Genomic DNA, 21,970 nt, shown 5'->3' on the forward strand with positions numbered 1-21,970 from the left:
GAAATACTTACGATGTTGGGCGTTGTTGTGGACTATCTTTCACCGAAACCAAGTTTGCAAACTTTTTTCTACCTCTCTTCGTTTTGTTGGCCAACTTGCTATCCACATATGTTATCTAACATCATTGCACAATTGTTTGGTCACGATTAAATTCAAGAATAAAACACAACAAAAAATTACTGTTAATATGATGCAAAGCACTTACAATCTTTTTTGCATCCTTAAGGTAAGGATCTTCTCTGTTGTCTCTTGGCCTTAAAGAATTGTAATGTCTCCACTCATCAAGTTCAGTGTCAAATACAAGAAGTGTCCAGTGGTAGGGTTTTTCTTCCTTTTTGTTCCCATTGGAATTCATGCAAAAATGAAGGTATCTATATCCACTCAAATCTTGTTCAAGGACTTTATCAATTAAATGATTTCTCAGCTCCCCATAACCCCATTTCACTAAAGACTGCATTTAATCATATAAGAGTGTCATGTCTCAAGTTGTGTTAGTGACACACTGTATGAGTTGTCAATCTTTGGCAAACCAAATAGTAAAAATTAACTCCAAAATACAGTACAATGTTACACTAAACCATAGTAAAAATTTATCAATTCAAACTAAATACAAATTGATGGCTTACCCAACAAAGGCTTGAGAAAAAGAATGATTTATTCTTTTCTAGCTTCTTGACTTGTTGCTCAATCTCAAGCATTTCTATGAAGCTGTCAATGACCTACAAAAATAAAAATCAATTAAATATATGTTAATAAAATAAACTATTTTTAGTTATTAAAGTGAACACTAGTCATTGAAACTTGTATGGCCACTTACATTATTTGCAGTATCACCATCTCTTAGAATTGCATCCACATCATGCAATGTAACATATACTCCATTTCCTGTGCCGGACCATATGATTGCACTAGTCATAAGGTAAAAAAAATGTTGATTAACACGTTGCAGTTTAATAACAGTAAAAATCTGTTGTTTGACAAAATTAAAATGGTCTTACTCTGTGGTTTCCAAATTGTAAATCTTGTTCAGTAGACACTTATCATTCTCATCAAGCAATTTGCATATTGCAGCCTTATCTGGAAACAAAACCCTTTCAACTGGCTTTGCTTGGCTTAGAGACAAGTTGTCAACACAAATCACTTCTTTTGACATCACTTCAATTGCTTGTTTTGTGGTCTTTTTTTTCTTTGCCTCTCTTGGCTCACATTCAAAATCAAACATCTCTTTTTTCTTCCTCGCCTTGATTTTGATTTTCCTGACCATGGATGTTTGCAATGGCTCTACGACTATAGGTGATTCTTTCAATGTACTTTGAATCCCAATGTTTTGCTCTTGTTCTACTCCTTCAGCATGTGGCATTTCTTTAGAAGCAAAACCTTGGGTAGCCGCACGAACTGCATTTTCTTCAATCTGTTCAACCAACTGTTTATTTTCAGATTCGAGTACTTCAATCTCCTTTCTCAGTTTCTCCATTTCTTTCTCTGTGTTGCTCATCTTTTCCATCGTTTCTTTTGTTTTTGCCTCTTGATCCTCTTCTATTTTTTGCATTGTTTCCCTAATTTTCTTCAGTTCTTCAAAGGTTGATCATCTCCTAAAGCTTCAGCTACATGATCTTCATCTTCTTCAGTCTCCAAATTTTCCTCCATGTCCAATGCATCTTCTTTAGTCTCCAAATTTTCCTCCATGTCCAATGCATCTTCTTCAGTCTCCAAATTTTTCTCTATTTCCAATGCATCTTCTTCATCATCATTGCAAATGAGGGCCATTTCTTCTCTGGAAATGGGCTTCAGTTCATTGTGATTTACCTGCATTTGAAAAATAGAAAAAGAAAAGAAGCCAGCAATTAAGCAAACTTTAACTACTAGAGTAAAATTTTACTCTGTTTCAAAGTAAAAGTTTACTCTGATTGTAAGTAAACTTTTACTCTAATTTTAAGTAAACATTTACTCTGTTCAAGAGTAAGTAAAAGTTTACTCTGACGGTAAGTAAAAGTTTACTCTGATTTAAAGTAAACTTTTACTCTGATTTAAAGTAAACTTTTACTCCGTTCAAGAGTAAGTAAAATTTTACTCTGACTGTAAGTAAAATTTTACTCTGATTTAAAGTCAACTTTTACTCTGTTCAAGAGTAATTAAAATTTTACTCTGACTGCAAGTAAAAGTTTACTCTGATTTAAAGTAAAAGTTTACTCTGATTTAAACTTTTACTCTGTTAAAGAGTAAGTAAAATTTTACTGTGCTTGTGAGTAAACTTTTACTCTGATTTAAAGTAAACTTTTACTCTCTTCAAGAGTAAGTAAAATTTTACTCTGTTCAAGAGTAAGTAAAATTTTACTATGTTTCAAAGTAAAAGTTTACTCTGACTGTGAATAAACTTTTACTCTGTTCAAGAGTAAGATTTTATTATGTAAGTATAATTTTAAACAAAGTGAACCAGTAACGCTGAGTTTGGAAAGATGATACCTCTTCGGGCTTTAGTGTTTGCAATGACCTCTTCATTAGCTTTTTCCTCAATGTTGATAAGTCTCATCGAAGGAGCCTTGGACACAAATTTTTTCCTTGAGGTTGAATGAGGGTAGTATGCTCGCATAACCAGTACTATAAAATAAAAAATCAAAATTAGTTAATTCTCTAAAGATACATTGCATAATATTTAAAGTAGTTCAATTTACATACCAAAAGAAGAAGTACACATCCAGTGACATTTTCAGGACTTCCTAATGAAGAATGGATTGAAGTAGTCAACATGGATGCAACTGCAGTCGACCATGCATACGAATTCATCATTTCCAAATCTTCTACAAGGGCGACAAAGGCCCATCCAACTGTTAGACCAGTTATTGGTAATAGCAAAGTCGCCACAACAAATAGACACATTATTCGTGCAACATCCTCAACATCAACTCTCGTTGTGCCTTCCAACGCATCTCCTAATGCCTCTCGCAAACTCTTTACAGATATTCTTGACATATTACGAAACCTTCTCTGCACAAAAGGTGATTCTTGTTTCTTCCCATATGACACATCTACTTTTTTCATTCCCGATTTAATCCCAAAAATCAAAGTAACATCACTGTCCCGTATGTCACATGTTTTCCCCCCAAGCTTAAATCCCTTTGCATGAAAGTCATAAGATTTGATCACATCCATGACATTATCATCAACTTTCTTGAACTTCTTTAACACCACATCATCTTTCTTCCAAAAACATTTAAACAACATCCCAAAAGGTGTTCTCTCAAGGGCAGTAATGTGCCTTTAGTGAACCTCGTGTCTTGCATTATGTTTATCAATGAAACAATATTTGACCTATATTGTTTCATATAGTTCTCCCTCTCCCGTACTCTATGTACAATATTCAACTTCGAAGGACTTTCTTCACTACTTTTGCTCTTTTTTTTAGGGACTTTCTTCCTTTGTATAACCGTTGGTGGAACTTCAAAATCATCATCATCATCATCATCACCACATTTGCTTCTTCTAACAACCATTTTCAAACACTAAAAAGTTTCCCTATATCAACAGTGTAACATTTTACTATAAACAACAATGTGACAAAACAAATAAACACTAAACGAAATAAACAAGCATTGTAATGAGACAGTAAAATTTTACTCTGTTTGGCAGTAAAATTTTACTTTTATTGAAAGTAAAATTTTACTTTGATTGGAAGTAAAATTTTACTCTGAAAAATTCATGAAGCAAGTGAATTCGAAAGCATTGAAATTGCAAGACCAAAACACTACAGAAATCAAAGCGTAATGAGCAAAGGCTAGAGTTAAAGTAAAATTTTACTCTCATTATAAACAAGTGAATCTGAAAGTAAAACTTTAATTTTATTGAAAGTAAAATTTTACTCTGATTGGAAGTAAAATTTTACTCTGAAAAATTTATGAAGCAAGTGAATTTGAAAGCATTGAAATTGCAGGACCAAAACACTACAGAAATCAAAGCGTAATGAGCAAAGGCTAGACTTAAAGTAAAATTTTACTCTGTAATAAGTAAAATTTTACTCATTATAAACAAGTGAATCTGAAAGTAAAACTTTACTTTTACTGAAAGAAAATTTTTACTCTGATTGGAAGTAAAATTTTACTCTGAATTCATGAAGCAAGTCAATTTGGAAGTATTGAAATTGCAGGACCAAAACACTACAAAAATCAAAGCGTAATGAGCAAAGGCTAGCGTTAAATTAAAATTTTACTCTGTATTAAGTAAAATTCTACTCTTATTATAAATAAGTGAATTTGAAAGCATTGAAATGCCAGGACCAAAACACTACAGAAATCAAAGCGTAATGAGCAAAATAAGTAAAATTTTACTCTCATTATAAGCAAGTGAATTTGAAAGCATTGAAATTCCAGGACCAAAACACTACAGAAATCAAAGGGCAATGAGCAAAGGCTAGAGTTAAAGTAAAATTTTACTCTGTAATAATTAAAATTTTACTCTCATTATAAGCAAGTGAATTTGAAAGCATTGAAATGGCAGGACCAAAACACTACATAAATCAAAGCGTAATGAACAAATGCTAGATTTAAAGTAAAATTTTACTCTGTAATAAGTAAAATTTTACTCTCATTATAAGTAAAATTTTACTCTGGTTGGAAGTAAAATTTTACTCTGAAAAATTCATGAAGCAAGTGAATTTCAAAGCATTGAAATTGCAGGACCAAAACACTACAAAAATCAAAACGTAATGAGCAAAGGCTAGAGTTAAAGTAAAATTTTACTCTGTAATTCCGAAATACCTACATTAGTTTTCAAAATTTTTAAACCTTAACATTCTCACATGATTTAGTAATTTAAAGTATTCTAAGATAATGATAAAATTTTTAGAACAGATGATCCTTAGTCCAACCAAAAATCCCAAATTCTACTCACCCAACGTAATCTCATACACTACTCCCAAAATGAAAACAAACCCACGCAGACTTCATAATATGGAAAACCTAGCAGAAAGAGGAAAAAATCACTTGTAAAATGTGTGTCCAAGAGAGAGAGTAAAGCGTAATGCCGAGTTTGATTCGAGCCCAAGCGACGAACCAAGCGACGAACCTGTAACCTTGCTAGGGTTTCAATCGACGACACTGTAACGAAGTAGCTCCAGAGAGCGAGAGTAATGAGACTCAGAGAAGGGTTACAATCGTTGCTAGGGATTTCGAATGATGATATTCAGAGGAGAGGAGGGTTTTCAATCGATGAAACAGAGGGAAGGGAGAGAAACGGTGTAATTGTTTCATATTTCCCCCCTTATATATGGATGGGCATTTCAGTCAATTCATGCTATTTTTTTAATTGAGGACTTTTGGGGCCATTGTTTTCATCCGTGGGCTTGAGACAAAATAGGCCTCATGGAAGGGGCTTCTCACCAAAAATCCCAAAACTAAATTTAGAAAATTGAAATCAAACACATTGTATAGATTTCATTTTTAAGAAACAAAATAATAAAAAATTAAAAAAATATCATGTTAACATAGTAAGGGTTCGTTTGGGATGTGGGTGCCTTTTTGGCTATTTTAACCCGAGGTTAAAAAGCCTCGTTTGAAATATGCTTTTTGGCTTTTTTAACTTTTGTGAAAGAAAAAATGAAATGATTATGGTTTGGATGTGATATTTTGTCTTTTAAGTTAAAAAGTCTATTTTATTTTTTTATAGCTAAAATAATTAAAAGGTCAAAATGCCTGACATCCCAAGCCTAACAAGTGTTTTAGGAAAACAAGAATAAGACAAGAAGTATATAGAAAGAATCCATGATATTTTCTTTTGATTAATTTTATCATACTTCTCATTTATTTCAAAACCTTTCTATTAACAAATATTGAGAGATACTTATTAATATTTATCATTAAACATATATCTATATATATATATATATATATAGATTCACAAACATTTTGGGATAAAAGAATAAAAATAATTAATTAGACGGAACTCATTAACATTTTCCTTTTTATGAAATTAATATTAATATTATTAATTATATTAATTTTCTCGAACTTTATAAAAGACTCAAAGTAATTTACACTTATAATGTCTCGTTTAGAAGCAAGTTATTTTAGTAATTTTTTTAACTAAAATATGAGATAAAAAAAATTAACTTCTTTGAAATGGCTTTTTAATTTTTTACGAAAAAATATACAAAAAGTCAAAATAAAAGAAAATATTTAATTTTTTTAATATAAATTATATGTTTTTAATTTTTTTTAATATTTTTTTGACTTTTAAACCTTAAAAAAAAATAAAATAAAATATAAAATATAAAATATAAAAAATAAAAAATTACAAGCGAAACGAGACATTACTTGCTATTACAATATCCTATAAATCGGACACATTGCAACGGCTACTTTTTGTCCCCTTTCTTCTCCTTCCCTTCCTTCAAAATCTTGCAAAACATTTGTAGGAAAAACAGCACACTACCGTTCGTTTCCAAAGACATCCCAGCACCCAAAAACAAAACCATCTACAAGAAGAAGAAGAAGAAGAAGAAGAAGAAGAAGAAGAGAATGAGAAGTAGTGGGGTTGGATTGGTGGTGGTGGTGGAGTATTTGGAGTCGTCCATGTCCGAACACCTTCTCTGCAAGTTTCCAGACAACTCGGCCTTCGATTTCGACTACTCCCAGAGTTCCATCTGGTCTCCTCTCGTCCACCGCCACTTCCCTCCTCCTCCGTCTTTCGTCTCCGCCGCCTTATCTACTACTTCTCATTCCGACATTCCCACCCAAAGAAAGTTGTCGTATGAAGACGAAAAGAAAGAGGACAATGAGGACAAGGAATTGTTGCTCGGAACCAATCTAAAGCAAGTCACCACCAATCTCAGGAACAAGATCACCACCACTCTTTTTGACAATTTTCAAAATGTCAGCAATAGGTACACTAAGATGATGAAGCAGAGGAAGACTAAGAAGAATAAGCAAAAGGGTCATAACTTTGATTTTTCTCCACCCTCTCTTTCTACTGCCAAGAAGGGGGCTTCACCAAGAAAGGTATTTCTTTTTCTTTTTTCTTTTTTGATTTTTGATTTTGTTCTATATTTGAACATTAATGTTAGAAAAAAAATATATACAAATTTTAAAATGTGTGGATCAAAATATATTGAAATTACTGCTGTATGTTGAGGGATTAGTCTAGTGGATGAGATGCTCCTTTATTATGCATGATACTTAAATTTGAATTATACTGTTGAGAGGTGTAATTTCCTTTGCCCTACTCATCTCCAAAAATAGTAAAACAAAAACTGCTATACAATTTATTTATACAAAGAAAATTATTGGTAGCAATTGGAGCAATGCTCCATCAATCAACAAAGAACACATATGTTGGGCAAAACAAATTGGTGAGTGGTTTTTTGTGAACTTTTTATTTCAAATCAGAATATTCACTATTGATTGTTGACATTTCATTTTAGATGAATTTATATTTTGTATGAAAGTTATCTATTATCAATTGAGAATTTGACTTCCAACTATTGATATCATCTATTGGATCCATTAATATTCATTCAGTTTACTTGTTTATTTGTCCAAGATTTTGACATGACTCAGTAGAGAGTACAAGTTTAAAGATGCTTCTTTCTTTTCTTGTGAATATAACTAAATTATATGATGTATTGTTTTAATAATATGCAGGAGTGGGCAAAGATTTTGAAAGTTGCCTCTAAACGTTTCAAGAAGAAGAAAGATCTCACAGCTCATAATATCAACAAGCAGCTATTCAATTCTTCTATCTATGGACCTTAACTTCCCACATTTCTTTCTTCTTCTTTTGGGCTTTATTCTTAATTTTTCATTTCTCTCATTTGTATTCCCCTTCCCCTTCCGCTATGCTAGTACTACAACAGCATTAGAGTTTCTAAATTGCATTAATTTCCATTTGTTCTTTTGTGTACTCTACAACTTTATAAGTTATATTTGTTTCGAAGAAGTGTTAACAATTTTGATATTACTAAATTCTAAATTTTTTTGAAGTTTGAAATGTTCATAAATTTTAAAAAATTAGTAAAACCCTATTATACTTCATCTTTATTTGAATTCACTAGACATGGACTACACCTAATAATGAACATAGTTAGAGGGTATTTTAGTTTTTTAGCCTTGTAATTCGAAGCCCTTAATGGTGGGAGCTTTTATTTACTCAACAAAAATAACACCTTACATCGATTTTCTAACTATATATTTATCTTATTAAAACTCTCCGTAATCCTTAAAATATCCTTGTCCCTAATCTTTCATCTTTTGTTTCCACTTCGTATCCTTTCAAATCTTAAATACCTGCCTCACCCCTCAACTATCACCCTCATTACCCTGCCATTATCGTAGCCCCCCAAGAGAGAGGTGGTGGTGGAGACATAACAGTGGTGGTGGGTTGGTGGTGAAGGGGTGGATATAATTAAATTAGGATGCAAACTATGAATCGAAAATTACTTTAACTAGATTAAATTTCATGCATTTCGAGAAGCTCATATTTCAGCAAATCACAAGTACAAAACCACATTTCAAAGTGTTGAAAATTATGAGAGACTAATCTTGTTGGAGACTTTAGAAATCATATATACAATATTGTTACCACTGCATTTGAAAAAAATAAAATAAAATAAATTTGCTACCCATATCAAACCACATAAGTTTTTGACTAGATCATCCTTTGAATAAATTTTGTTCCATAAAATAAAATACTTTGACCTCCACAAATATCGCCGAGAACTCAGCCTACTTTGCTGTCATCACCTACAATGGCATCCATGGATGGATTCTGTTCACAAATAATTTGCCCTTTGTAATTTCATCTTGCAACACTCTACCCTTTTATGGTTCAAAATAAGCAGGGAATTTTCGTATAATTTTGAATTAAAGTGCTACGCTTAATTTTTCCATTAAAAATAATGGAAGGTATGTCACTCTCTCAAATTAAGAGTGGACAAAGCAAAAGTGTTAAGTCAAAGTCAAAAATTAAATCAAATGTCAATAATACCCTTATATTCATCTTATTGTCCAAATTAAATCTTAATCCCAGTCAAATCCTAACCCTATTTGTTATATTTTATCAAAAATTTAATTTAATTTAAAATGCTATCAAATGATAAATTGGGTTAAAAATTAAATTGTAGATTATGTAAGACCCCTAACCTTTGTAAAACCTATTAAGTCATTGACTTTTGAATTCTTTCAATAAAGACCCTCAAATTCCTCATTTGTCTTCAATTTTAGTTATAGAGTCGAACATGCGCGCCAATTGAAAACTCGCAAACCGTAATCGATTTCGGTAACTTAGGAATTATTTATAATACCCTAATACTAATGAATTAATTTCCTAAATATAGATTGATCACTTAAACCTAAGATTTTTCCAGTTTTCATTGTGTTCGTTGAATTGATAGCCTTTTAATTCGAAACAAGAAACATAAACCGAATTAGTTTCCCTAACCCTAATTTAATTTAATTCTACACTTAAATAAATTTTCCTATTCATAAATTAAGGCCTTAGCCCTAACATTTTACTTGAATTACAAATTGACCACAAGTTAGTATCATTAAATATATACATATATATATATATATATATACTTGTACCTTTCTTAAATAAATAATTTTGTATATAAAATATCTTCAAATTCTACACAAAATAAAAATAAAAAAATCCCCTCAAATCCACCCCACATGGCCGGCCACCCTAGCGAAGAAAAATATATAGAATTTTTCCAAACATAATCCATGAATTCATGGAAAAGTTTGTTAATACCCCCAAAACAAGGAACTTTGTTTCAACCCCAAGTTCCAACCTAACCAAAGCCTAACTAGATCATGATTAATTGCATAATTAAGGCCTCTAATCATTCACCATTCCATTAAGTTCCAAGTAAATCCAAAATGTCCAATCCATTTCCAACCAATGGACAATTTCAACCTTTTGCACCAATTTTAGTATAAATAAAACCCCTTCCTTAGCATTTTACACACAAGAACACATACACAAACACCCCATGCAGCTGAGAGGAAGAGAGGGCATGAGAGTGAGCTTGGTGGAGGAAAGGAAAGAAAAGAGAAGGTCTTATTAGCTAATCAATCAAGCCTCAAGTAAGCTACATCACCATCTCTCTTTTTATTTCTCTGTTCAAATACATGTTATTAGAGATTTAAAATCATATTTTCAGATGTATTGTAACGGTGTTCATGTGTTTAAAGTTGATAAATTGGGATTGGTCTTTGATCCTTCTTCTACTCATATTTCCTCTTCATAAATGCAAAACTATATTTTTCTTCTCATATCTCACATTATTTTCAAACGCATACCATCACTCTAAGTGGTTGTTTGGCATGTGCTAAAATAACACATTATCCTATTTAGGTCACAATCATCTTATTTAAGTCACACCACCTCTCTACCACATCACTTCAAATCCAACACATATTTCACATTTTTTCATAAAAGATCAAAAAGTATACTAATCTAGCACTTTCCAAACAACCCCTAAAAATATGAGTTATTGAGACATTATTTAGTATGTTTTCATCACAAAAGAAGTGAAAAATTTCCCTTAGTTGGTCTCTTTTCTCACCAACCTTCTTATTTTGAGTATTGTGCATGAAAAACCTGTTTTATAGCCAACTTCTGGAAATTGTATAAAAATGTAGAACAATCTCTTGGACCTTGGTTTTATGTCAAAAAATTCCTTAAAGAGTTAGCTTTCAAGGAAAATTGGTTTCATTGAGAAAGAGTGAACGATTTGTAAGAAAATTCAATTTTCGTAAAGGTCAACAAATTTGGATAGTGCTGGAGTGTTTCTTAAATAACTAAAAATCTAGAAAATCTATTCCATTTCTAAGAAACGTTATGAAAACTAGATAAAATTCTGTATGAACCATAGGAAGGCTAGGCTCGGGAAAAATCTGAAATGGTCCTTTTGATTTTAAACTTTAAATTGTACTAAATTTGAAAATTTAGTTTTGCATTGGTATTCTAAGCACTTGTCTTCATGAATATGCTTATTAGTATATGATCAAGTCTTGGTATGATATTGCATGTGTTATGATTATATTCCTTATCTTCTTCATTTGATGATGCTTGTGCTTATGTGGATATTATTATCTTGTTAAGTTGTTCTAACTTTAATTTAAGACATCTAACTCAACGGAAACCTTAATTGGGGTGGTATTGGGTTTTCGATCACTTGAATAATGAAGAGATGATAATGCGTTATGTATGGATTGATGGGATGCGCTCCCTAATTAAAGGTTAAGTCTTGTGGAAACAGTAATCGTGTAAACCCTAGAATGGAACGGACGTATTCGGACTCTTTGCAATGGTTTGATTTGGTGACATAAGGTTGGGTCCAGATGGGACATTCAGGAGGATAATACTTTTTTTTGGAAGGATAAAGTTGGATTCAGGATGATAAAACTTTTTTCTTTTCACTGTCCCTTTTGAGGTCCATCGATGGAAATATATAATCGTTGTAGGCATCCGTGGTAAGGTCGGCAAAGGAGGAAAATGGGGAGTCTGAATAGTTCGGTGTCCAATTTTTGTGGTTGAGAGGATGAAATCTCTTTGGACGATAAAGTGATGGGGTGTTAATAGCAGCACTCATTATATATATTAGAGAAGAGAAAAAGAGAATATACCATAGGAGTATTTAGGTAATTTTGCTCTTACTTTTAGGAGAGTTAACTTTGCACATAAAAGGGGTTCTTTCCTTATATTTGAACTATAATGGAATAAAATGCTTCGAGTAAAATCACAAAGGGATAAAGTGAATTTTGTCCTAATTAATAATATAGGATAAGATTTTAGTTTCCATTATATCTTTTATTCACTTTTTAATGGTTTTTATTAAATAAAAAATTTATTATTCGACTATGATGTGGACTAGTCTTAACCCACGTGTGGATATTATGTTTATTTTGGTTCTAGTTGATCAAAAATTTATATATCAAAACCATTTATCTAATGGTAATATCATCATTCATGCCTTCTATTAGGGGTCAGGCGGTTCGAGTTTAGTAGTGGAATCGTTACTTGAATCAAGTCTTTCGGGTTGGAGATTTTGTCAACCAATGTCGACCGATGCTTTGTTCAAAATCGTCTATTTATTCTATTCGGTTGGCGATCGGATTTCGATCGAAATCGAACAATAATAATCAAGGATTGTATAGAGAAAGTAAACCATAGAAACCTCACATGCACTGATCAAAAAAAAAAAAAAAAAGAAAAGAGAAAGAAAATGATTCAAACACAACTTAGAAACACAAATCCAAATCTAAGAGTAAAAAAAAATAGTGGAGAAAATAAAATGGAAGAGAGAAAAGGCACACCGACTATACCGTGGTCACTTATCGCTATTGCCATTGCCACTGCCATTTCACCATCATTCAGTCTACAATTGAAGCCATTGTGATCGGCACTTAACCATAAATAGATGAGATCACAAGGGAGACTAATTTTTGCAATTACAATTTGATTATTGGAAACTTGATGTTGTAATTTGAAAAAGGAGAAGACTGTGTGTGTGTGTGTGTGTGTGAGGGAGAGAGAGAGAGAGAGAGAGAGAGAGAGAGAGAGAATAAAAAGGATTATTGTGAGGAGGTTTGTGACCTTTAGAATCTGCAGATGGTTTGCTAAGAAAGAGAGATAAATAAGAGATATACAAATGGAACAATAAATGAAAGAGATGAATCTTGAAGAAGGAGACTCTAAAGAGAGAAAATTGGATGGGACATGTTTGTATAGAATCTGTAGATGATTTGCTAAGAAAGAGAGGTAAACAAGAGATATACAAATGGAACAATGAAAGAGATAAGTCTTGAAGAGGGAGACAATAGAGAGAGCAAATGGAATGGGACATGTGTTAGCAAAAATCTGGTTTGGGTCAAATCAACAGAGGTGATTCGATAGAATAACCAAAATTTCACAAACAACAACAGATCAAGGAATTGTGGTTTGAATGTCCTATGCCTTGACAGATTCAAGGACTTCTTTGGAGGTTGTGATGCAAAGAAACAAGGAGAAATAAACTGAAATTGATTGAAGAACAAGTAAACTTGCCACTTAATTATATGAATTAAATTACAAGTTCAATGTACATCACAATCAACAAAGGAAAACTTAGCTACAGAGGTTGAATTACAAATGGAATTACTCCCAAGTAGAGAAGCTATTACTAGTTAAGTTATACTACTCCTAATTTCACATGGATTGTGAATGTTGTTAAAAAAAAGTTCTCTTTCCTTTGAATTTCCAACCTTTATACTGCTGGCCGTGCTCCTTCTCTGTTGCATGTGACGCATTATGGAGCTAGTTACCTTCATTTCCTGCATAACTGCCCATGATTTTCATAACCGCTGGTAACTGCTTCTCTGCAGCAACATTCTCTTCCTCTTGCAAACAGGCCACGTACCTTGCATCATTAGCATGCCTAACTTCATGGCTTGACACCTGAGCCACGTTTGGCCACATATTACTGCACTATTAGATGAATTGACAGAAAAAACTGCTCCTGCCACATATGCTCCTTTGACTGTCTCGCTCTTAACAGTTGCTATGCATTTTGGGACTCACACTCCATTACAAACTTGTGGTCTTCATCCTTAACATTTACTTGATCAACTCTCTGCACTCGTTATGCTTAATCGACAAAGGATATAAATTTTAGTGCCAACAATGCCCCCCTCATTCAAGACAAAAAGATGTTTTTGTTTTGAATGAATATTAGAAATGACAAAATAACATTTGGACACTTATGAACTTGGGCATTTCATTCAAACTTATAAAGATAAACCCATGTATCAAAGCCCAAAAACTTATAATAAAACCCAGATGCTAAAACTGACCCAACACGAATTAAATAGGCCCAACTATAAAGCCCAATTATCATAAATAAGCCCAAGCCCAATCAGGAGGGTCCACCATAAGCTATTTGAATGCCAGAATTCAACTCATCACTTCATTACACCCAATCCTTCTGCCTTACTCTGTTCTTTACCTCTTCAAACCTCTTGCTTCGAAACCCTTTTTTGCTCATACATTCCAATGGCACCCAAACGAGCTCAAACCAAAGGAAAGAAACAAGCAAAAACGTTACCTGTGCAATGTTTCCCAACTAAGTTCTAGCAACTACTCCGTCAACACATCTTCAACAACTGCATTATTTTACGTCGCGACGGCTCTGTACAAGGGGAATTGGGCCCTACTTTTACTGCAACCATTCTTGATGAACTTACTCATTATTACCCTATCGTAGACATCGAAATGATGCTCTTCAATAAGGCTTGGCATCATTGGGACTCAAGCCCTAACCCTCTGCGCTTTTGGCAAAAACCTAACCCTGACTAGCGGTTATGGGTCCAGTGAATAATGGTGTACGATATTGATCTCTGGAGGACTTTAGGTATTTACGATGCCATCAGACTGTCAACCTTTGCCCTAGACATGGACAAATGGGCCATCAGTGCTACTGTCTGCTTTTGGTCTTCATCCTGTAACTCCCTTATCCTGAGATGTGGTATAATCTCTCCTACCATTCTTGATGTCGTTCATTTAACTGGCCTACCTACCTTTGGAAAACATATCAGTGCACTTCTAATCCCAAAGACACCTATCAAACTTGATACTAACCTTAGTTATGGGAAGTTCCAGGCTAAGTATCAAAAGTTTGGCCTTGAACCCTCAAATGAAAAAAGAATAGCTTTTTACCTACTATGGCTTTCTCAACACTTCTTGTGTGTTCCTGGTTTTAAAATTACCAAAGAATACTTAACTCTTGCCACATGTATCCAAGAAGGCATAGATTTGGCCTTTGCTCTTTTCCTTTTAGGTACCTTGTACAGAGGTCTATTTTCCTTAGTTAATAAGGAAATTGATCATAACTGTGGTGGCCCCTTCTGGGTTTTTCAAGCCTGACTTTATGCCTATTTTCTTGAAATCAGGCCTACCATCCAAACTTTATACCTCTCAGTATGTGAAAATTATGCTAAATTTTTTCTCTTCTTTAGACCAGCTAACTCCAATTCCTTCACCAAGGTATTCACCACTTTCTATGAACTACCTATTGATAGAGATACTTAGCTTTTTATCCCCTTCCAACATTTTTATTTTACTTCATCTAGACTCACATATATTAATGTTGAGCCCCATACTTTGGATGATAACTGGAGACAAAAACAAAAAACCTTTTGGGCTCAAATCCTCACTCTTAGATATATTCTGGTGAGAGGGTCTATCTCCACCAGCAGACTCTCAAACTGCAGCTTTGAGAGCTATAACCCTTGCCAATAGGCCAGGCAAATGGGTCTATATCAAGCTATTCCTTGCCCTTATTTCCACCCTACAATTCATGAACCAATTGGGGCCAGACTTCACTTTAAAGACCCCTCAGATGTGAAGGCTCTATTAGCTGAGAATAAAGAATTATTTGACCAGTTCAGCTTTTACTACTGCAACACCACACCCTACACCACCACAAGATTCAAAGAATGGTGGCTTCTCATGAATGCTATCTTTGACAAAGAAGTTCAAGTTTGTCTCTGGAATGTGCATCCTGACAACAGGAAATGAATGGAAATGAGCATTGGTAAACCCTTATGCTCTCTTTTACTTATACTTATTATTAAAATTGCTTTCATTAGGTGTGTAATGGTACTGACTTGCCATGTTTCCTTCATGCAGCCAAGTCTCTTGTCAAGGCCAATCCTTTGACTATAGAGATGCCTGCCCAGGCCATTCTAGCCCCTAAAAACAAAGGCAAAGGTCCAATAAAACCCCCGAGGAAGCACAAAGGCAATTCCTTAAATACTACTAGCTGTGAAGGATTCACACCTTACAACCAAGGTGTTGAAATTGAAAGGAGAATTAAGAATAGACAAGAGGAAATTCAGGAAATTCTATCCTCCCAGCCACGATTAGAGGGTGGTGCAACCCTTAAGAGGAGGTAAAAAAGAAGACAAAAATAACCAGTTCCTCCTCAAATCACAGCTCTTGCTGCACTAGCATCTTCTTCTTCTAGCAGTTCTTCCTCTCTTCCAATAATAGTATAACTTTCATTCAAGTTTTTGCTAAATCATTATGCATTATGTTTAATGTACTGACACTCTATTCCACATTCCTTCTTCTTTTTCAGACATACTCTCAGTCATACAAGAGGGGAAGACTTCTCTCTCCAGCTATATCTCCTTCTTCTCATGAGAGATTGCTTGAAAACCAGACCACTCTAACCCCCTTCTTTGCCTGAAAATGAAGAGCTGCCTAAAATTCAAATCAAACCCCCTCCTATGCTTGAAGATCGGACCACACTGCCCTCTCCTCAACAAAACTCAGAACACCAACATCCCCTTTATGAAGAACAAGTTGGTCAAGAGAGAACAAGCCTAAGAGAATTGGCCCGTGAACTAGCCCAAATTTTGTTTGATATTCCTCAGGGAATAGCTTTGGGAGACTTAATGGCCTTCCCTCTCAGAGGGGTACTCCATGGCACAAATGAAGTCATCAATTTTCCTGGCGTGGCCTCTTCCTCAAAAGAATCAGAAGTCCCTAGCCATGCCAGAGAAACTCCAATTGACTCAAGTTATGTCAGAGAAAGCCTAATTAATTTAAATGACAACCTTGACAGCCATACAACTCCTGGCGACAAAAGTTCTCCTGTCCATGACCTTGTCTCTGAACAAAATGGTAACATTCCTCAGGACAGTCATGTTTTATTCTACAACCAAAGGAATGAGGCTGACAGAGCTAACACTGACGTATTGGATAATGAATCAACTTCAAGTGACATAAAAACTCCTCATGAGGTGCTTACACAACCGGTTCATTTCCCCACTACCTCTATCCAGGTATCTTCATTCCATCCACCTTCACTAGTAGATGCTTTCTTATCAGACCAAGTTGAAATTCCTATGGGTTAAGGGATCTTGTCTAAACACATCATCACGGACATGGGACTTCAAACTTCCTGCAACTCCAGCCTTGTTAGAGAATTCATCACCAATGTCTTTGATACAACCATTCCTGAAGTTCAAGTTTCTCCTTCACAGGTGACATTCTCTATGCAAGTGTTTATCTTATCTTTATTTCTTTTTTGTCTTAAGATGCTTTTGCTCATGTTTCTGATTCTTCTGACAGATTGACATCTCTACTCACAACTTAGTTACTACTGATATGGGAGTACAAACAACACCATTTCAAAGTCTTTCAACGACAACTGTGGCCACTTCCAACTTGTCCAACACTGAAACTTCTATTACACCTTCAATAGAGGTAACATATTTTCAAATGGTCTATATTCCACAGTTTGAGTTAGCCACTGACTTAAACTCTTTATTGCAGCAACCCAGAGTTACTCCTCTGCAAGACCTAGTCTTGGGCATCTCTGTTGTTCAACAAACTGTTGCCAATCTAACTATTGAAGAAAGATTAAAGTAACTATCTAATGAGGAGCAAGAATTGATAGACCAATTCTTCAAAATACTTGGCTAGCCCTTGGATAATTTGGCTTTTTCTCAAGCCACAACTTTGACTAATTGTCTGGAAGCCATTGCACCTCTGTTGCCTCAAATCTTTGACCTAGATCAAGTGCAGGCTTTCCAAACCTTCCTCTTAGAACTTCCACAGCATTTAGTGGCAATCATCCAATTCCATGTTGTGCCAAAAACTGTTAAAACCCAAGTACATCAAATGAAAAAATCAATTAATGCTTTGACGGAGGCTTCTACCAGATCTCAAGCCCTTATTACTCAGATTGCTCTTTTCACAGCATATGAGAGCTCAAAAAGTTGTTGCTGAACAAGAACAAGTCAGCCTTTCTCAATAACTTCCAAAACTTCTTATTCAAGCAGAAGGTGGCCCACAAGCTCAAGCCAGACCTAGGCAGAATAAAATTGGGCACCAAACTACCCTTCAAGCCTGGAGTAGGCTTTTAATGTATTTTCAAAAAGACTAGACCAAATGTAATTATTATGACTTGCACTTTTTTGGAATTGTACTTTTTGGCACAATTTCTTAATGGAAAATCTATCATGTTTTACTATGGCTTATCATGTATGCCCATTTTCATGCTTTCATGGCTTATTCATGCACTCCCACATAGTTGGATAATATTTCTTAAGGTACTTGCCATTAATGACTCTCCTGTGTGGCTCACCTTCCAAAGAAGCAATATGATAAGCTCCTCCTCTAAGGACCTTATGTATTTTAACTGGACCCTACCAGTTTGTAGACCATTTTCCATATTCTGGGCTTTTTAAGCTAATTGGTAAGATAGTTTTCCTCACCAACTCTCCTTCAGAAAATACTTTACTTTTCACTTTCTTGTTGTAGCTCCTCTCAACTTTCTTTTTTCTGAACTATGAAGTGATTAAAGGCCATAATCCTTTTTTTCCTCTAAATCCTGCAACTCAATCGACATGGCTTCTGCATATTCATCCATAGGAATGTCCAAATGCCTGGCCAGTCGATTGGACCTCATTGTTACTTCCAAGGGTAATACAGCATCATGTCCATAAACTAATTCATATGGGGTAGTGCTTGTACTATTTTTCTTGGAATTTCTATAAGCACAAAACACTTCTGATATGAGATTATGCCAATCCCTAGGATTGTCCTCAATCATTCTTTTTAAAGTGTTCTTAACAATCTTATTTGTTGCTTCAGTCTATCCATTTGCCTGAGCATAATAGGGTGAGGAGTTTAATATCTGAATGCCATATTCTATGGCAAACCCTTTAACCTCATCCTCATTGAACATTATTCCCAGATCGACAGTAATGGATTGGGGTAAACTAAACCTATGGATCACATTCTTTTTTAAGAACTCAATGACTTGAGTCTGTGTCACTACTTTTAGAGGCACTGCCTCTACCCATTTGGTAAAGTAATCAGTAGCCACCAATAAGTAAGAATGTGCTTCTAAAGATGCTGAGAAAATTTGCCCTATCAAGTCTATGGCCCATCCTCTGAAAGACCAAGGTTTCACCATTGAATGTGGACTTATGGCTAGATTCTTTGAATATTGCCATGTTTTTGGCAACTCTAACATCCTTTTGCAAACATTATGCAATCTTTCCTAATTGATGGCCAAAAATAGCCATACCTGTTAATCAACCATCTTATTTTGTCACCAGATTGATGGGCTCCACAAATTCCCTCACGTGCTTCAGCCATGGCCTTCATTTGGTCTAATTTTCCAATACAAAGCAAAGTCAAACCATCATGAGCCTTCCTAAATAAGTCATCTCCCATGACAACATAATTTAGGGCTTGATATCTTACTTGCCTATTACTCCCTTCATTAGGACTCCCTTCATTAAGATTCGACAGGTATTGTATTAAAGGGAATCTCCAATCTTCCTTCATTAAATCCAAAGTAAGAATAGGCCAAAAAATTTCTACACCTATTCCTAAGTGTAGAAAAGTTTCTTTTCTTAATTCAAATCACCTTTTCCTAAGCTCCTTTAGGTATTTTTAAACCAAAAGCTGCTTGAGTCATCTCATTGGCCTCTTTATTCTCTAGTCTATATCTGTGTGTGAATGTAACATGGTCAAAGAAACTGATTAACCATTTGACCTTAGTTAGATACTCCTCTAAAACACTACTTACACACTTGAATTCTCTCAAAACTTGCTTAATGACCAACTGTGAATCTCCAAAAACTTGGAGGCTTCTAATTTTGAACTCTATGGCTAGCTCTAGGCCAACTATCAGAGCTTGATACTCAGCTTGATTACATGACTAAATATGTTGTGCTTCCAACTGATACGTAAATTGGTACATTTGCTTGTTTGGTGCAATCAACACAACACCTGGTCCAACTCCTTCATTTGTCTTCGAACCGTCAAACATCAACTTCCAAGGTTTATTTTCCACCATATTGACTTCATATAAGTCTAACTCAACAGATACAGAAGGATGTTCCGCTAGAAAATTAGCCAAGGCTTGCCTTTTGACTACTTTTTGTGGTACATATTTGAAACAATATTTGATTAAAGCTAAGATCCATTTATCTTGTCTTCCTCTCAAGATAGGCTTGGAAAAAATATATTTAATCACATCTATTTGTGCTACCACATACACCTCTATAGGCAACATGTAATGCCTCAGTTTAATGGCTGCAAAATAAAGTGTCAAACACAACTTTTCGACAAAGTTATACCTAGTCTCAGCATCATTTAACCTTCTACTTAGGTAGTAAATGGCTTACTCATGACCCATATTATTTTCTTGGGCCAATAAACAACCAATCGACATGTCAGAAGCTGAGATATACAACTTCAAAGGCTTTCCTGCCACTGAGGGCATAAGCACTAAAGGGTTTGCCAAGTACTTTTTGAGTAAATCAAAAGCTTCTTGATGGTATGCCTCCCACTTAAATTCATTGTCAGACTTGATTTTTATCAAAGGAGAAAATGCTAAAGTTTTCTTAGTTGAATTGGCTATGAATCTCCTCAAAAAATTTACTTTTCCAAGAAAACTTTGCAGCTCTTTCTTGTTGGTTGGGGGTTTTGCCTCTAGAATTGCTTTGGCTTTGTTGGCATCCACTTTTACCCTTTTGTGGTGCACTAAGAAGCCCAAAAAATTTCCAACAGATACCCAAATGTACACTTTAAAGGGTTCATTTTGAGTTTGTAAGTACTCATTCTTTGAAATGTCTGCTACAAATGTTCCAAATGCTCATCAAAACTGTCAGACTTAATGGCTATTGTAGACACCCCATTTTTGACTGACCTTAAGACTCAGATGTCACCAACTAAGCGCTTGGTGATGTTGCATATTGTGCTCGTTCTGGGGTTACGGAGTCTCGGTTGAGAGCCTTGCCTCCGGACTTCGGGGCTCTTATGTGCTTTGTCTCGGTTTGCGAACCAGGTCCTGTTTTCTCTTCCCGAAGGAAGGGAGAGGTCTCGTAGACCATCTCTTAGTGGCCGTAGGCTACGTTTCGTGGTCGTAGGCCATTTTTCCCGTTTGGAGACTAGTTTCCGATTTTTCAGAGCCGTCGGCCGTGTGCCTCAGTTCGGGACCGCTTAACTACCTTCGTTTGCTCTGATTTTTGGTACACACCTTGTTTCCTCTCCTTAGAGGGACACTGTGGCCCGGGAGACCACCTTCGGAGTCGCACGCCACTTCCGGCGCTTAATAGTCAATTTTCGGGGCCCCAGGCTGCGCGTTTTGGCCCCTGAACTCTCGTTTTGCATCGGTTAGGGTTCATTTTTGGCATGGACCCTAGTTTCATTGTTAGGAAGGTGGTACAATGGTGGGAGACCACCTTTTCTTCTTGGAAACCAGCTTTCTCCTCAGAGACCACTTTTCTCTCTCCTCCAGCCAGTTTTCTTGTCGAGAAACTGGTCTCCCTCACTTTTGGGCCATAATATCTAGTCTCCCATACAACCATTGTCTTGTACTCATCTGGGAGGCCACCAATATGAGTAGGCTGACCAACTTTTCTTCCTGACCCTTTTGAACCTTGCTAGGAAGCTGGTTTTCCTCTCTCATGGGCCACAATTTCTGATCTCCCACCATACAGCTGTGTTGTACTCATCTAGGAGGCCACCTTTCTAGTATGGCCGACCAGCATTTCACCTTGACCCTTTTGACCCCTGGTCGGCCGACTAGGGGGAGTGCTCGGCCAGCCTTCTACTTTTTGGCCTTCTTGAGTGCAACACAACTGTGCCAGCAGTGAAGCATTTGACCCATCCTCCGAGATTTTGACCCTCTTGTTTGTCTTCTTAAGGAAGTTTTAACCCTTTTGCTTAGCTTCTAAGAGAAGCTTGACTCTTTTGTCAAGCTTCTTGAGGAAGCTTGATCTTTTTGGTCTAGCTTTCCCAAGAAGCTTGACCCTTTTGCTTAGCTTCTTTTAGAAGCTTAGCCTTTTTACTTGAGGCTTCTCCAAGAAGCCTTGGCCCTCTCCCTTTATAAAACAAACATTCCCTCCCCATTTGCAAGGGTTAGAAACATTTGGCTGAGATAGATACACCCCACCCTCCATAGCTCTCT

General features: G+C 35.4%; 2 protein-coding genes across 3 annotated transcripts; one reads left to right on the forward strand and one right to left on the reverse strand.

Moving 5' to 3' along the window:
* On the reverse strand, window positions 1–3,273 carry LOC145822709 (uncharacterized). 2 transcript variants are annotated; one of them, XM_082920498.1, is made up of 7 exons: window positions 2,677–3,273; window positions 2,464–2,598; window positions 999–1,806; window positions 818–908; window positions 627–719; window positions 206–451; window positions 1–115 (listed from the first exon to the last, which is right to left on the reverse strand). In XM_082920498.1, the coding sequence occupies exons 3-7, from the start codon at window positions 1,547–1,549 to the stop codon at window positions 8–10; spliced, it is 1,089 nt and encodes a 362-aa protein (XP_082776624.1). In that variant the 5' UTR covers window positions 1,550–1,806; window positions 2,464–2,598; window positions 2,677–3,273; the 3' UTR covers window positions 1–7. The 2 variants fall into 2 exon arrangements, with proteins under 2 accessions (XP_082776624.1, XP_082776625.1); XM_082920499.1 differs by lacking the exons at window positions 2,464–2,598; window positions 2,677–3,273 and having other exon boundaries at window positions 999–2,075.
* Window positions 3,274–6,335: 3,062 nt separating this feature from the next.
* Window positions 6,336–7,942, forward strand: LOC114274648 (uncharacterized). The gene is made up of 2 exons (XM_028216621.2): window positions 6,336–6,989; window positions 7,632–7,942. The coding sequence occupies exons 1-2, from the start codon at window positions 6,510–6,512 to the stop codon at window positions 7,740–7,742; spliced, it is 591 nt and encodes a 196-aa protein (XP_028072422.1). The 5' UTR covers window positions 6,336–6,509; the 3' UTR covers window positions 7,743–7,942.
* The last annotated feature ends 14,028 nt before the right edge of the window (window positions 7,943–21,970 follow it).

Source organism: Camellia sinensis, chromosome 3 (assembly GCF_055761805.1).
Source record: "Camellia sinensis isolate YWXY chromosome 3, ASM5576180v1, whole genome shotgun sequence".
Lineage (NCBI taxonomy): Eukaryota > Viridiplantae > Streptophyta > Magnoliopsida > Ericales > Theaceae > Camellia > Camellia sinensis.

Bases quoted from the DNA above. Each gene is read 5' to 3' on its own strand.
- LOC145822709 (XM_082920498.1), bottom strand. From the start codon at position 1,549: ATGCAAAAAATAGAAGAGGATCAAGAGGCAAAAACAAAAGAAACGATG. The intron at 720-817 runs GTAAGTGGCCAT...TTATTTTTGTAG, and splicing joins ATGGTGATACTGCAAATAAT to GTCATTGACAGCTTCATAGA. The intron at 116-205 runs GTAAGTGCTTTG...CAATGATGTTAG, and splicing joins TTAAGGATGCAAAAAAGATT to ATAACATATGTGGATAGCAA.
- LOC114274648 (XM_028216621.2), top strand. From the start codon at position 6,510: ATGAGAAGTAGTGGGGTTGGATTGGTGGTGGTGGTGGAGTATTTGGAG. The intron at 6,990-7,631 runs GTATTTCTTTTT...AATAATATGCAG, and splicing joins AGGGGGCTTCACCAAGAAAG to GAGTGGGCAAAGATTTTGAA.